Here is a 15,036-nt window from a genome sequence, read left to right as displayed (position 1 = left end):
TGTAGGTAGTGGTAAGCCATTGTTAAACGCGAGTAGGACACACTAGGCCGCACGCAGATATTAATATATAATATGATACCATTTTTATTATTTTTTATTTTAGTTTAAGTTTTGAGAAAATATTACTGTTATAGAAAGAGTAAAATGAACCAAAAGCTGGGCTGCGAAGCAATGGAAAGGAAAGCAATGCACTGAGATGAGGCGAAATGGTTTGAAACGGAGCTAATTTTTTCGGGAGGGATTGGACTTAAGGGAGAAAAAATAGGGATCAGAAAGCTATGGAGTTAAATTGATGGGACAGAATGGGCTGAAGTTTAATGAATTCGTTTTAAACAAGAAAGCAAAAAAACGAGTATAAGCTCAGTTGAATAAGCTTAAGTTGATCAAAATTATTGAAGCAAAAAAAAAAAACAAATTGCTATTTAACCGATTTAATATGCGATATTCAAATTAACTAAAATAAAATATAATAATACATATAGTAGGATAAAGTAAAATTAAAAATTAACTTAAATTACAAAAAATATAATATCACCGCACCGTTTTTTTTGTTAGTTCGAATTTTTTTTTAATCGGCCTTCGAAGTTCGAAATCGGAGCAAAATTGTTTATATGGTTTTTTGGCTATAACTCGTCGACTAATTGATATTTTTTCAATCTGTAAAAGCCAAATTATTGCTAGAGACCTGTGCAACAATTACAATTTTTGAAAAAATTGATTTCGAAAATTTTTGTGGTACTTATGAAACAATATACTGAAAATCGGCATTTGACTGCAAACTTCGAAGGCCGATTAAAAAAAAATTCGAACTAACATAAAAATCGGCGCAATACGGGTCTTCTAATTTCGCCTCTATTTTCACCCGCCACTCTCAGAATGGACCTAATTTTTGCTAACCTGAATTTGTTCCACAGTGAATCAAATAAAAAAAAATAAACTAATAGAATGTAAAAAAAATAAAAAAATTATGGGAAATTTAAATTATAAAAGTAATATAAAAATTGGCATAAAAATAGTATAAAAAAGTAAAATGAAGTAAAATTCAAAATAATTTAAAGTGAAAAAAAACCAAAATAAAATAAATAAATATTGAATAAAAAACGAAACAAAAATAAAAATACAAAGCAAATAAAATATAGTTAATAAATAAATTGAATTTAAAATTAAAATTATAATTAGATTAAATAATTTTAACTAAACTTTAACGCTTTTATTGCTAGCGAAGCAAAGTAGATAGAATGGCGGCGCATAAGTCTTTCAGGATTAAACAAAAACTTGCTAAAAAACTGAAGCAGAACCGATCGGTTCCCCAGTGGATACGTTTACGTACTGGGAATACTATCAGGTATAATGCAAGGAGGCGTCACTGGAGGCGCACAAAGTTGAAGCTGTAAACTTATAATTGGACTCCCGTCGTTAATTGTGTGCGCTTGTGCAATTTATAATATAACGCTGATGCTTCCAGAAATATATATATCTATAAACTCAAACTCAACTCAAAAACTAAGACGAAGAAGCAGAGAAAGCCGATGGCAAACATAGGGAGTCGAAACCCAAAAAAAAAAACGAGAAGTAATGATGGCTACCATGCTCACCGTTGTCTTATATGGGCGTTGAAAGTAAATCACCGAGCAAGCTCTTAGCATCGGTACAACGAACGGCAGCCCTGAGAGTTGTGGCCGCCTACCGTACAGTATCAGGGCCAGCTGTTTAAGTCATAAGCGGTTCAATACTGATAGACTTACTAGCCGTTGAGAGAAAAAGTTGTGGGCATTAAAGAACAAGAGGATGGAAAAAAATAAGCAAACTTGCAGCGCGCAAAATAAAAGATGCAACACTAAGACCGCTGGAGGAACACGCGGCAGATGGGCGGTTAGGTTAATAAAAGACGTCGCAGCATGGAACAGCAGGAACTTCGGTGAAGTTAATTTTTATACAACTCAAATGCTTTCGAGGCATGGGCCTTGCCAGAAACACCTGTTCAAAACAAAGAAGAGTGAACATCCCATACGGGGACGCCGCCGAAGATGGCGCTGAACACACATTTTTCTAATGCATGCGTTGGGAACACCAACGTGGAACTCTGGAGAATGCAGTCGGCCACATAACCACTGAAAATATAATCGACCAAATCCTGAGCATCGAGGAAATGTAGAAGGTCATCAATGGTTTCGCGGAAAAAATTCTCCGGATAAAAAAGCGGGACCTGGACGTAGGCACACTGGCATGAGAAAGATTGAACGCCACTCAAAAATGCGAAAGCTGATGCGTTAAGGGGTGGTCTAGGGCTCGAAAATTTTAGATATTTTCATAATTTTTTTTTACAATGAAAAAATGAAAAACGATATTTAAATTCTTTAGGCTTTCTTTTACATACAAAAATTAAAAAAACCTTTCTTTTCTCTTTTTTTTTAATTTTAATAGTTTAAAAAATGGCGCTGAATTTGACCCTCCGAAAAATTGGACCTGGACGGTGTTGTCCATTTTGTCTCTTCTATTTATCAGAAACACAAAGACCCGAAAAAATTATTAACTGTAGAATTTACTACATTACTAGAATAAAAAAAAATTGACAAAATGGAGAGGTTTTGAATTTGACACTTCAAAAGTCGTTTTTTTTCAGTTTTTTAATCAAATAAATACGAAATAATTGAAAAAATAATATGATTCTAGTACGGGCGATAGCTATTGATGTTGTGAACACCATACTAAAATTTCAGACGATTAATTGAACAGTTTTTTTTTTTTGTTTGACAACCCCAGGCCGAAAATCGTCGTTTCGAGATACATGAATTTAAAGGTTGAAGTGCATGACCGCGCGGACCGCTCTCTCTCTTGCAAAAACAAAAAATCGATTTTTTGAAATTTCCAGACCACCAGGTCCCCTTAAGCATTTTAAAACTCTTCATTCGCAAAAAAGAGTGAAATGAAAGAGAAATTAAGAAGAACAAAATTAAATTAAACTACAAATTTAATTGAATTTAAAACAAAAATAATGATTAAAAACGTGTAAAACAATATAAAATAACATAAAATAGAGTACCATATTTGTAAAATTTAATTAAATAAAAACTATAATAATAAAATAAAATAATAAATCAGATGGAATTAAATTATGTACAGTGCAATGGACTTAATTGTGTCTGCGTGCTGTACTTGCTAGTTGTCCCGACAAAAAAAAAGTATAATTATAACAAAAAATATAAAATAAATAAAATAATACATATGAAAATGTGTGGAATAAAATAAATTAAAATAAAGAAAATTAAGAACCGAATTGAATTAAAAAAATTAATACTAAATATAAAAATATGTAAAGGAATACAAAATAAAGTATAAGAAACTTAAATAAATTAAAATTAAAATCATTTAAACTAAAAAATATTTAAATGTAGAAAAATATGAAAAACTAAATTAAAACTGAATTAAAAAAAATTAAAAAATAACAACTAAATAGAAATTGAACTAAAATAGAAAAAATTTTATACATGTAAAATTTAAAAATTAATAAATCAAATTAAAAATATAAAAAAATTGAATAAAGTAAAATTAAAAAAAAAATAAAACAAATTGAATAAAGTCAAAATAAGAAAACAGTAAGATTATAAATCAAGAAATATGAAAAGAATAATAATAAAGTAATGTAAATTTAAATAAAAAATAATAACAAATATAAAATATATTTTAAATATAAAAAACAATAAATTAAAATGAAAAACGGTGTAGAGTAGCCACAATTGATCGAGTCCAAAGAACAGCCTGCATCGATGGTTCAAAACAAGACGGTAAAGTGGGATTTGGAATTTTTCCAATTCCCCTCACGTCAATCTATCATTTAGATTACCCGACTACTGTAGTGTATTCCAAGCGGAAGTATGCGCTATCTGGTATGCTGCGAAAACTCTCTTAGAAAATAGAATATCAATAAAGGATATCTGCTTTTTCACTGACAGTCAAGCGGCCGTTCGAGAACTCAGCTCCTCTTATACCCAATCAGATGTGCTTCGGTCCTGTCTCTTATTTCTTAACGAAATAAGTGTTCAGAATTCTGTCCAAGTTATCTGGATACCGGGTCACAGTGGATTCGAAGGTAACTGCAAAGCTGATGAGCTCGCAAGAGCTGGAGCTGTGCAATAAAATGTTAGTACTTACCCACAATCCACATTCCGCTCTCAACATGTAAAATGCTCATTGATCGAGAATTTCACAGCATTGCTGATCGGAGGTACCGAGTGGAAACTACTTGCGTTACGACCAGACAAATCTGGCCTTCCTACAATCTGATACAGACAAAAACCCTTATAAGTCTTTCGAAACACGAACTAAGGCATATAATATCTCTTATCAACGGCCACTGCCTCATGCACGTCGGCTCGGGGTTCCTCAAAACGACCTTTGCAGATACTGCGAGGACGAAGATGAGGAAGTATCGAGCAGGCATTTGCTGTGCAGCTGTCCCGGCCTAGCCAGAAGTTGACTCGCTCTTCTAGGCTCTCCAACAATTGCCAATTTTTCAGTAATCTCGGACCTTAAAATCTAATCTCTCATTAAATTCTCGAAACGAATTAATATCTTTGACCAAAATCTATAATAAAAATCTCGGGTAGGTGGGGAAACCATATATTATGATGAGCTCTAGGGCAACACAGCGGACCCAACTTGCGGTCTATTTAGCACTCCGAAGCGGGGTCACCCTTAAACCAACCAACCAAGATGAAATAAAGCAAACTTAAAATTTGCATTAGATTAAAAATAGAGATAAATCAAAATAAAATAAATTAATTAAAATAAGATAATATAATATAAATAAAAGAATAATATAACAAAAATAAAATAATAATAATTACACAAGGTTAAATTAGTGAAACTGAAGTTAAAATAATTGTATAATATATAAAATAAAATGTATAGTGCTCGTATAACGAAAATCGTCGAATGAAACAAAATGTAACGAAATATACTCTTTGTTGTTGCCCTTCAAATTTTAAGTATCATAATCCCCAATGACGTTAGTAGTTGCTGTACCGCAGAATACACCAATACACCAAAAATTCTTAGCCTGCATTACCCTCAGTCATTTATGGCTGCCGGTATCGCCTTAACAACATATGTTTGTATGTATGTATGCAATGGCTGCGCTGTTAACAACAACTACAAATCAAATTGACAAGACGAACAAAAGCAATGGCAGTGATAAAACATAATAATAAAAGCAAAAACATTGTCAACTGAAGGCATGTCGAGCCCCAGTCTGGCTCCCAACTAACCTATTCATAGTCGCCCTTACACTTGTATCGCCATCCCAATGTAAGAAATTGTGTGTTATTATTGTTGTGACATTACAATACGTAGCACAGCATGTAGTAAGCATTTTTCAAAAGCTGAAAGGAAGCACGAGGTAAAAAGTGTAGTTGCTAATATGGCGATGAGAAGGTAGAAAAGGAGAATGAAAAATTTTGAAATGTTATAAGTAAAAACACCAGGCCACCTATTGCGATAAGAGTGAAGTATTAATAAATTATTTACAGGTAAAAATATGCAAGCCAAATTTATTTACTGCCATATGAAAGGATGTAAGGATGTATGGTGAAAAGCGCCCCAGGGAAATGGAGCTCATATTACAAATGAAGATTTAAGTCAAATTTAAGTCTTTTTGCACCAGTTGGTATTTTTTGAGTAGAACGTGTGTTCAAGTTTAAGTCACGCAAATTGGCGGCTTAAGTTGTTTTTGACTTTGGAAAATCGTAACAGGTAAAATATAACCACCAAAATTGGTAGAAAAAAAATTCACTCGTTTTCAATTTTTTTATTGAAGCAATTTTTTTATTCAGCTATTGCAGCAGAAATGAGGGCAATGATTCGTAAATTATGTAGTTGTATATAAAAGAACTAAAAGTAATATAGCGGGCACAGTTGCGGTGAGAAGATTTTTGTACCACACCACAGTCATATGACCTTCATAATTTTCAACTATAGAAACTATAACAATTTCAACCAATAAGCGTAATATAACATAACAATGGAAAACATAAGGCAACATAACAACATGACATAGCATAGTACAATACCTATAACAAAACAAGGTCCCGAAATTCTGTCTTACTCGGCTTCTCCGCTTCGAGTAGCGAATTTATCAATGTTCTGAATTTCTTTTTATAATATATTCGAGTATCGATTACTTAAATGATTTTTTTCTTTATATCGAGTTCTACGCTGTTACTTAAGTAACTTTAGTTTGGCACTCACACACTTTACCGGGTGTTTGCCGAGCTCCTCTCCCTATTTCTGGTCGATTGCTAGTAGAAAAAGTGTTTCCTATCGTTTGGTGTTTCATGCCCAAAAATTCTAACTCGTATACTCAGCCACCAACCCATTCGGTTACGGTAACCGCCAACTTTTTTTTCTTCTCGATTGGCGTGCGAGTTTAACAAATCGGGCCAGTCGCTTTTTTTTTGTGCTAACCGGTGCGAGTTGGACACACCAAGTGAAGCCAAGTCCTTCTCCACCTAATCTTTCCAAAGTAGAGGAGCCTTTCCTCTTCCTCTGCTACCATCAGCTGGTACCACATCGAATACTTTGGGAGCCGGAGTATTTGTTTCTATTCAGACGACATGACCCAAACAACGATGCCACTGGTAAAGCTCATACAGCGCATCGTTCCAGCGCCTGCGATACTCACCGTCACCAATGAGCAAAGGTCCAAAAACTCCCGCAAAGTCTTTCTCTCAAACACACCAACGGACCCCTCTTCGGATATTGTCATCGTCCAAGCTTCTCCGCCATATAATAGGATGGGCTTGATGAGAGCCTTATAAAGTCTTAGTTTTGTTCATCGGGGGTTTACTCCTCAATTGCCTACTTAGTGCAAAGTAGCGCTTGTTGGCAAGAGACATACTCTAATCACATTAATACAGACTGAATGTCAATAAAGAGAATGTTAATATAATCGGCATATGCCAACAATTTTGCGCTCTTATAAAAAATGTGCTTAAGCTATACAATTCTGAGGCTCGCACAATCACTTCCAGCATCAATTCAAAGAAGTCACACGACGAATGTTCCTTTGGTATCAAATGGCTCGGGGACGTCTTACCCAATTCTGACAGCGCTGCAGTTATTGAGCAACGTCATTTTGCACAACTTTATTGGTGTATATAGACAACTCTTGTTTGTGCTGTTGAATGCGGTTAAAAAATTGACGAAAAGATGGTGTGTGGGTATTCTTCTTTTGTGGGACTTTTCCAAGATTTACTATTGCAGCTTTTCGTTGCCGAATATTCTTTGCATAGTTATATGTGCGTGTTTTGCTATACAGAGGCGTGTACAATTTTTCTGCTTCAACGACGTTATGAACCGAGTCGATGTTGGGTATTCGGATCGTACGCACATCCAAAACACTAGAACACTTCCATCTATCGCGACATGATCGACAGTCTGCCAGAAACATGTATATATGTATATCATGGACTTAAAAAAAAATTAAATAAATAAACATAACATAGCAAACATAATAAAAATATCATAAGGTAGCATAACATAACATAACATAACATAACTTAACATAACATAACATAACATAACATAACATAACATAACATAACATAACATAACATAACATAACATAACATAACATAACATAACATAACATAACATAACATAACATAACATAACATAACATAACATAACATAACATAACATAACATAACATAACATAACATAACATAACATAACATAACATAACATAACATAACATAACATAACATAACATAACATAACATAACATAACATAACATAACATAACATAACATAACATAACATAACATAACATAACATAACATAACATAACATAACATAACATAACATAACATAACATAACATAACATAACATACGAGAACATAACAAAACATAACATAACATACCACAATATAATACTACATAACATAATATAATACCACATAACATAAAATAACAGAACACAGCATAACAGAATATAGTACTACATAACATAATATAACACCACATAATGTAGCCACATAAGAGGACATAACCCAATATAAAATAATTTCTTATAAATATATTAAATAAATAAAGCAAATCAAAATAACTTAAGTTAAAGTAACAAAACATAACAGACGAAATCCTATGTTTAACCATTAGAACAAAATAAAATAAACAAAAGTATAACTAAATTAAATTAAAGGGAAAACTGTTCTTGCTTATCGTAAAAAAACATAATTAAATTCAATCATTAAAAGTTAGCAAATTCCATATTTCCCCAGGAAACCGATATGCGACCAGCTTTTTATGAGAAACACTACAGAAACATATAATATAACGTGCATATGCATGTGTGAACAAAAATCTGCAAATAGGCAAGAAAATTTGCACGTATGCGGCGTCAGTACAACACCAGCGCAGATAAGCACACTTATACACTTCACATGCACACTTACACAAATAAATGGGTGCGTTCAAATCTGCAATGAAAAACAACAGCACGCACGTGCATGAGCTCCACATTCTGTATATTTGTATGTATGTATGTATGAGTTCTTCTGACTTGGATTTGGAGCTGGTGCGACTGCTGCTTAATCTTCCATTATTTTCGGCGCTTATAAGCGCTGTAATGCCTCTGGCAACCGCAACCAGTGACTGTCACTTTAAAAGCCTTAAGTTATGCTTTCAATTTGGTGCAAAATCGCTGCGTGTTGAAATCACGGTTGAGCGCAATGTGCACCAACATGCCGCGCCTCATCATTCCTTTGTAGGTTTACTATTTCACAACCCATACTAAACTCAATTCACACTTTTCATTCCTTTCATTGGGATATATTTCGGTTAATGCCATTGTTCTTGTTGTAATTTATACTACCTCGAATGTGTGTGCTGCCACAAAATATGCGCTGCCTTGGCATAGTCGCCTATGCGAATACCCTAACTCCATTGAGCTAACAAGCAATTTCGCTATTTCATCGTTAACGTTGTTGCAGCTGTCGTGTTTTGTTGTTTTGTTATATTTTACTGGCAACGACGCCTTTGAAATTCTTCGCAGACACCTCCATGGAGGCGTAAAGTATGTGCAAGGCAGAAATGTGTGTGTGTGCGTGTGTGTCTTTGTTTGTGGAAAATTGCCAACGGCGTTTTCGTCGCATATAAATTTTTCTACATGCACTGTCATAAGCACACACACACTTACGCATAAAAACATGGACAGGATGTGTTGTCGTGTGCGCCTGTCACACATTCCTTTGCGCGACAAAATAGAAACGGAAAGTAGATTAGCGTCAATGTTGATTTTACGCGTATATATACGCGGCGCACAGACATATACACTTACAATTTAATGTTTAAATTTATAAGTGCTCACATGTCTTCGCTGAAAGAAATAATAATTGAAATGTATGCTGTCCTTTAATATTTGTGGTAGCGTGTGATTTCCAGTAGATTCTCAGTTTAAAAAATAAAAATAATTATTCGGCGCGCACACTTCAGTTAGGTATTTGGCCAAGCTCCTCCTCCTATTTGTGGCATGCGGATGGCATGTGGATGTTGTTTCACAAATGGAGGGACCTGCAGTTTTAAGCCAACTCCGAACGGCAAATGGTTTCAATTAGGAGCTTTTTCATGGCAGAAATACACTCGGAGGTTTACGATTGCCCGCCGAGTTCTATGTATAGACTGAAAAATTCTTCTTCTGACTGAAAAATTTAGGGATTCCTAATGAAATCTGCAAAAATGCTCTCACACACATTAATAATTCTGCTCCAAATAAACGCTGGCTCTTAGCAAAACTCACAGCTCGGATTACCATTCGCGCATCCTTAAAGGTAAAATTTCAAAGTAAAGATTGTTGCTGTTGTTGTTTGAGAAGCTGTTATTCCAGAACTAGGAGCCACTTAATTAGCGCCGTTTTAATCATTTTAAATTAATTTTTTAAATTTAATTTTTATATCATCCACTGTTGTTTTTGGAACTGAGTTTACAGGAGTATTTTTCTTACAGCCACTGCCTTGTTCTATAGAAGAGAGAATAATATACCTAACTTTCAAGCCAGAAATTACATCAATGTTTTCGAGGGGGGGTTGGCCAAAAGCTCGTAATCTTACTTTTTAGAAACCCAAAAAATTGAGAAGATAGTGAACAGGAATTTCATTCTTACCCATTCATTTACAACTACCGTTATTTTTAACATAGCCGTTAGCTCCTTTACCCTTCAGTGTTCTGTAAGAACCACAATTTGTCTTGGGTCGGCCTTAACGCAGCAGTTCTTCGATCTCTAATGCGTTAAAGTCTGGCCACATAGGGTTATGGTAATCCCTTCTTTCGTTTACTTGCAGTGCTTTAACGGTAATACTCTAGTTGTGCCTTTATCTGGCCACAGAAAATTGTTATGAGTTCCGAGCTTAAGGTGTATCTTATCCAAGCAACCTCATTTCCATTCTTATTGCCCAATAGATCTCTTTTGGTCGTAGTGCTCAGCAGCCTAATAACAATAATGACGCTCTTGTGGTATGCGCCGTAATATTTACGGTGAGTTGGCCTGAAATGGAAGAGCTTCAGCTACTCAGTTTTGTATGGCACTATAACGTAGTTTCTGGGCAAACCGCACTCTGATAGTCTGACATAAATTCGCACAATTTGCTTAGATTTTTAAATTCCACGATTCGGATTTTGTAGTAGGAGACAGTTTCTACTCGGGCTTGCCGCAAGCATTTTTTTTAAATATGTTTTAGGTTATACTCACTATATCAACTTCCAAATCATGTAAATAGCTTTGAATAAAAAATAGTGAATACAATTCCTAATTAACAACGTATTTTCCAATTATAATGAAGTTCGCCATGGAAAATCGTAATTGGATAACCCAAAATTAGGACATACCTGAAAGTAGAGGTAAATAAAAGAGTTAAATTTTGATTAACAAATTTTTATTATTAATAGAAAATATTAATAATTAATAGAAATAGGTAATTTCTGATTATTTTAGATAAGTGACATGATATCCAAAACTATCAAACCAACTGCTTTCGATTTTAAAATTATTAACTAAAAATAAAAAAAATACAAAAAAAATATGTAAAGCGGTTCCTTTTTCATATCAATCATTAAAATATATGTGGAAACTATTCCGGAATTTAAAAAAAAAAATTTAATTTTTTTTCAGTTTTCTTTCTGGTTTTTTTAGTTATCTAAAAAGTTATACTACTAAGACTAAAGTAATTGAAATATTTTCATAAATTTTAAGTGCACGAACTTTTGGTTGCCGCTTTACTGACGCTAATAACGACGGTCATGGAAATCAAAGCTCTAGCCCATGGCATCTCTAAATGTATTTTGGTTCTCGAGACAGAGAAGGCCAAAGAATAATGTGCAGTTACCCTACGAGCGTATTTCAAGCTGAAATTCTGGCTATCAGGGACGGCCTGTTGGTTTTAAAGAGAAATAATTATATAACCAAATAGCCAATCCGCCCTGAAATCACTACAATCATCTAATATGAACTCGAAGACAGTAAAAGAATGTATCGACGTTTTGACAGAACTAACACAATACTTTAAAATAAATCTGTTCTGGGTTCCGGGCGCACGGCAAAACAGATGAACTAGCGGGATTGGCCACCACATTACCGAACCAACCATATACCTCGAGCAACTTGTAAGCTACTAATAGACAGACACACCAGCAAATCTGCCGAAGTGCTATAGACTCAGTACTTCATCTGTGTAATAAGAAGAAAGACGTGTTCAGAATGGAATATGAGTCGCATAAATCGACTGTAAACACTTAAGAGGAGGGATGTGAGAAATTGTTTGGGGTTCTAACAGGGCATTGTCTTATAGGCAGGCATACCAGCAGACTGGGAGCACCTTACGGTAGAAGCTGTAATGATATTGAGGAAGAGGAGATAAAGAGAGGAAAAAGTTTTTTGAATAATTTGGCAGGAGCAGCCAATTTAAAGTTACCAAAGATAGTTGGAGACATTAAAGCCACAGGTTGCTTCAATGAGGACATTGAAGGGGAGGGGGAGCAGCACTGGTGGCATCACAATAGACCTACAGCAAGACTACGTGCGTCATTTGGCAACAACTATACCTGCCTACCTACCTACACTACGAGATTCTGCAAATAGCGTAAAAAAAAAATGTGTCAATGCTTGAAATATAATTTATTCTCGCCATCCATTTCCATTTAAATTCCACTAGATTCAATAAAGATTAATAGTTAAACTAACTTAAAGTCAAGAATGTTAGCTTCGCACTTCAGCTATCTCTACTGCGCACTTTTAACCCATGCAGTGCGGCCACTTGAAAGCCTCTTACTCTGCCGTCGGCTGGATGATTTACTCTGTCTGGTGTCAACAATATTCCAGAGATACTTGAAATATTATATTTAACATGCAACATACATACAACAGCACCAAAAATTTAATATAGTAAATGAAAACACTCTAAAATCCTGCCAGCTGTCAACAATGTAAAGCCACAAGGAGTAAATGATGAGAATCCGTGGTGTGCCACGTTATAGAGATGATGAAAAAATAACAAGAAAATGCCTGCGGCACATCTGCATTTCTGCGGTTACAACTGCTACTGAAATGCTGCCACTAGGGCTAGATATCCACGTGACTTCTTCGTGAGCTCAAGAAAAAAATTTAAATTATCCAGTGGTGGTTGGGGAAATTACAAGGCATACAAATTGGCGCTCAGGCGAGTTTACAAGAGAAAAGTCAATGTGAGTGGGCGGATACAAAAATAAACTGAAAAGAGGGAGCAGTAGAATTCAAAATCAACGCGCTGACAGACAGTGCCTTGCATTATTCGGCAGAGCTGTCTAGTGCGCCTAAATTCATGCTAAAATGTGCTAAACATGAAGCGTGGCTGCTTCTGAGACTACACAACGCCATGCAGTGTATGTTTAATTGTTAGACGTTTAGCGCATTAAATATGCCAAGTAGATTAGAAAAAAATAAAATTTTAAATTTAACTAAAAAATTTTGGGGAAAAAAAATGAATGGGTCTTAGAAAAATTAGCGTGCGCAACAAATTTAGTGACACTTATCATTACTTTTTCTTGTCTTATTTCACTTTTCACTGAAGCTTAATGTTTTCAAGATTATTTATTGAAATGAAAATAGCGGTAAAAAATCAAATAAAAGAAAAAATGCTACAAAACAGCTGCCATTTACACAACGCTTGACATTGACACCGGATGTCAGGTCATTTTATTATGAACAAGAAAAATGTTTTGTTTTATTTTTGTTTTCGTTTTTATAAAGGCGATAAGATTCCCATTTAATAAGCTTGTTCGCTACTTTATGTGATTTTGTTTTCTTTTATAAAATTAGTCTTCCAAAAAAAAAATTCTTTTGTCCAACGCGCAATACGGGTATGATTTTTTCACCATTTTTTACAAAAACAATTTTAATTTGATGCCGAATGTTGGTTGGACATTTCTTCGTTTTTCACTCATTTCAATGCCGACTATTCAGTCTGCTGTTGTGTTTTTCGGTGTCACTTGATAAAATAATAATTTAAGATAAGTAGCAAAGTTTCACGACTGCTACACAATTGCATGACAGTTGGCTCGCCTACATAGCGACTGACTCAGAGGTCATGGCTTGGGAGTGGCGTGAAATCAAAGCATACTTTCAGGTGCTATTTTTCAAATTTTTTTTCTTTCGTTTTTTTTCTTTTTTTTTGACTTTACCAAACAAAAGTTTCGCTTTCGAAACTTTCAACTGCTTTCTATTATGTTACAGGATATTTGGAGGCGCCTTGAAGTATGCACTCATTTGCGTGTGTCTCTAGCATACTTCAGGGAGCAGTTCGGCGCAATACAGTGAAAAGATATTGCACTGAATGATTTTATTTGTTAAGTTTCAAGCATTTCATTTTAATTGCCCCAAAACTCGCATCTGAAATGGGCACGTCAACGTTTGTGGGCTAAAAGAGATGGATAGCCATTGACTACGCAGCATTCCTCCACTGGCACCCATTATTTTGCTATGTGGCTAAGATCGTGTACTTTGCGCGCCTTAGTCTCAGTGACAGCATACAAAATTTTCATTTTACATTTAGCCACAAAAACAAATAGCTTGATAAGAGATATTACGCAAGGATGGAAAATGTATGTGAACATTTTGGTGGATTTGATTGTATAGTAGATGAAGGAATGCGTGCTCGTTTTGGTACAGAAAAACTTCTACGCGAAAATCACATTTGGCATTGACAAATTAGTTGTCAACCGGGTATTGCATGAAGTTGCTAGCAAAATGAATACGCGCCTATATATGTGCATGTGTGCGTGTCATACGCATTTAGACACTTTCAAAAACTTATCCAACAGATACTAAATGTATGTTTGTACACTAAAGCACATAGATTTGTATCACTTACGCCCCGCTCATTTGCCGCAGTGGTCGCGGCTTGCAAAAGTTTGCAATAAATTAAAACGGCACTGGCGGTGGAAGTTCCTCAGTATGCAGCAGGCTTTTAAGTAGTATGTAGCAGAGCTTAGGATGCCTCCTCTTTTTAAACAAATTATATGTGCTATATGAAATATATTTAATTGAATATGCTGTGCTGAGCTGGCTTTAAGGTTATTGAGAAAAGGTTTCCGCGAGGCAAAAAAGTATTTCTTCTTTAGTGTTTCCCTTTATTTTCACATTTATCCTTATTTTGATTCGTATATTTTTTCTATTGGCTTTAATGGTAATCCCTCAATCTCTATCTCTGTCTCTAGCTCTATCTCTATCTATGTATTTATATCTCTATTCCTTTTTTGTAGTAGGAAAAAAGCATCGAAAGCTTATAGCCATTGTGTCCGCCGGCGTAGACCTAAACCCCCTCTTGTCCTCTTGCTCCTCCTGGAACTGTGCCGTTAAGTAATGCGTCGACTATTAACGGCATACCTTCCTCTTTATAATGAAATAAACATCCGATCATTTATATTTAAAAAAAAGCATTTTCCTTTGAATATCAAAATAACACCTCTTATTGGAAAACCCGTGCTTTCTTCGATACCATTATGATATG

The 15,036-nt window shown here is 34.8% G+C and overlaps 1 protein-coding gene across 1 annotated transcript; it reads left to right on the top strand.

Moving 5' to 3' along the window:
- Nucleotides 1-1,212: 1,212 nt before the first annotated feature.
- LOC128857796 (60S ribosomal protein L39-like) lies at nucleotides 1,213-1,405 on the top strand. Its single transcript, XM_054093562.1, has one exon. It carries the CDS (start codon nucleotides 1,239-1,241, stop codon nucleotides 1,392-1,394), a length of 156 nt encoding a protein of 51 aa, XP_053949537.1. The 5' UTR covers nucleotides 1,213-1,238; the 3' UTR covers nucleotides 1,395-1,405.
- The last annotated feature ends 13,631 nt before the right edge of the window (nucleotides 1,406-15,036 follow it).

Source organism: Anastrepha ludens, chromosome 2 (assembly GCF_028408465.1).
Source record: "Anastrepha ludens isolate Willacy chromosome 2, idAnaLude1.1, whole genome shotgun sequence".
Classification (NCBI taxonomy): Eukaryota; Metazoa; Arthropoda; class Insecta; order Diptera; family Tephritidae; genus Anastrepha; species Anastrepha ludens.
The sequence above is the reverse complement of the archived record's forward strand: the minus strand, read 5'-3'. Positions and strand labels throughout refer to the sequence as shown.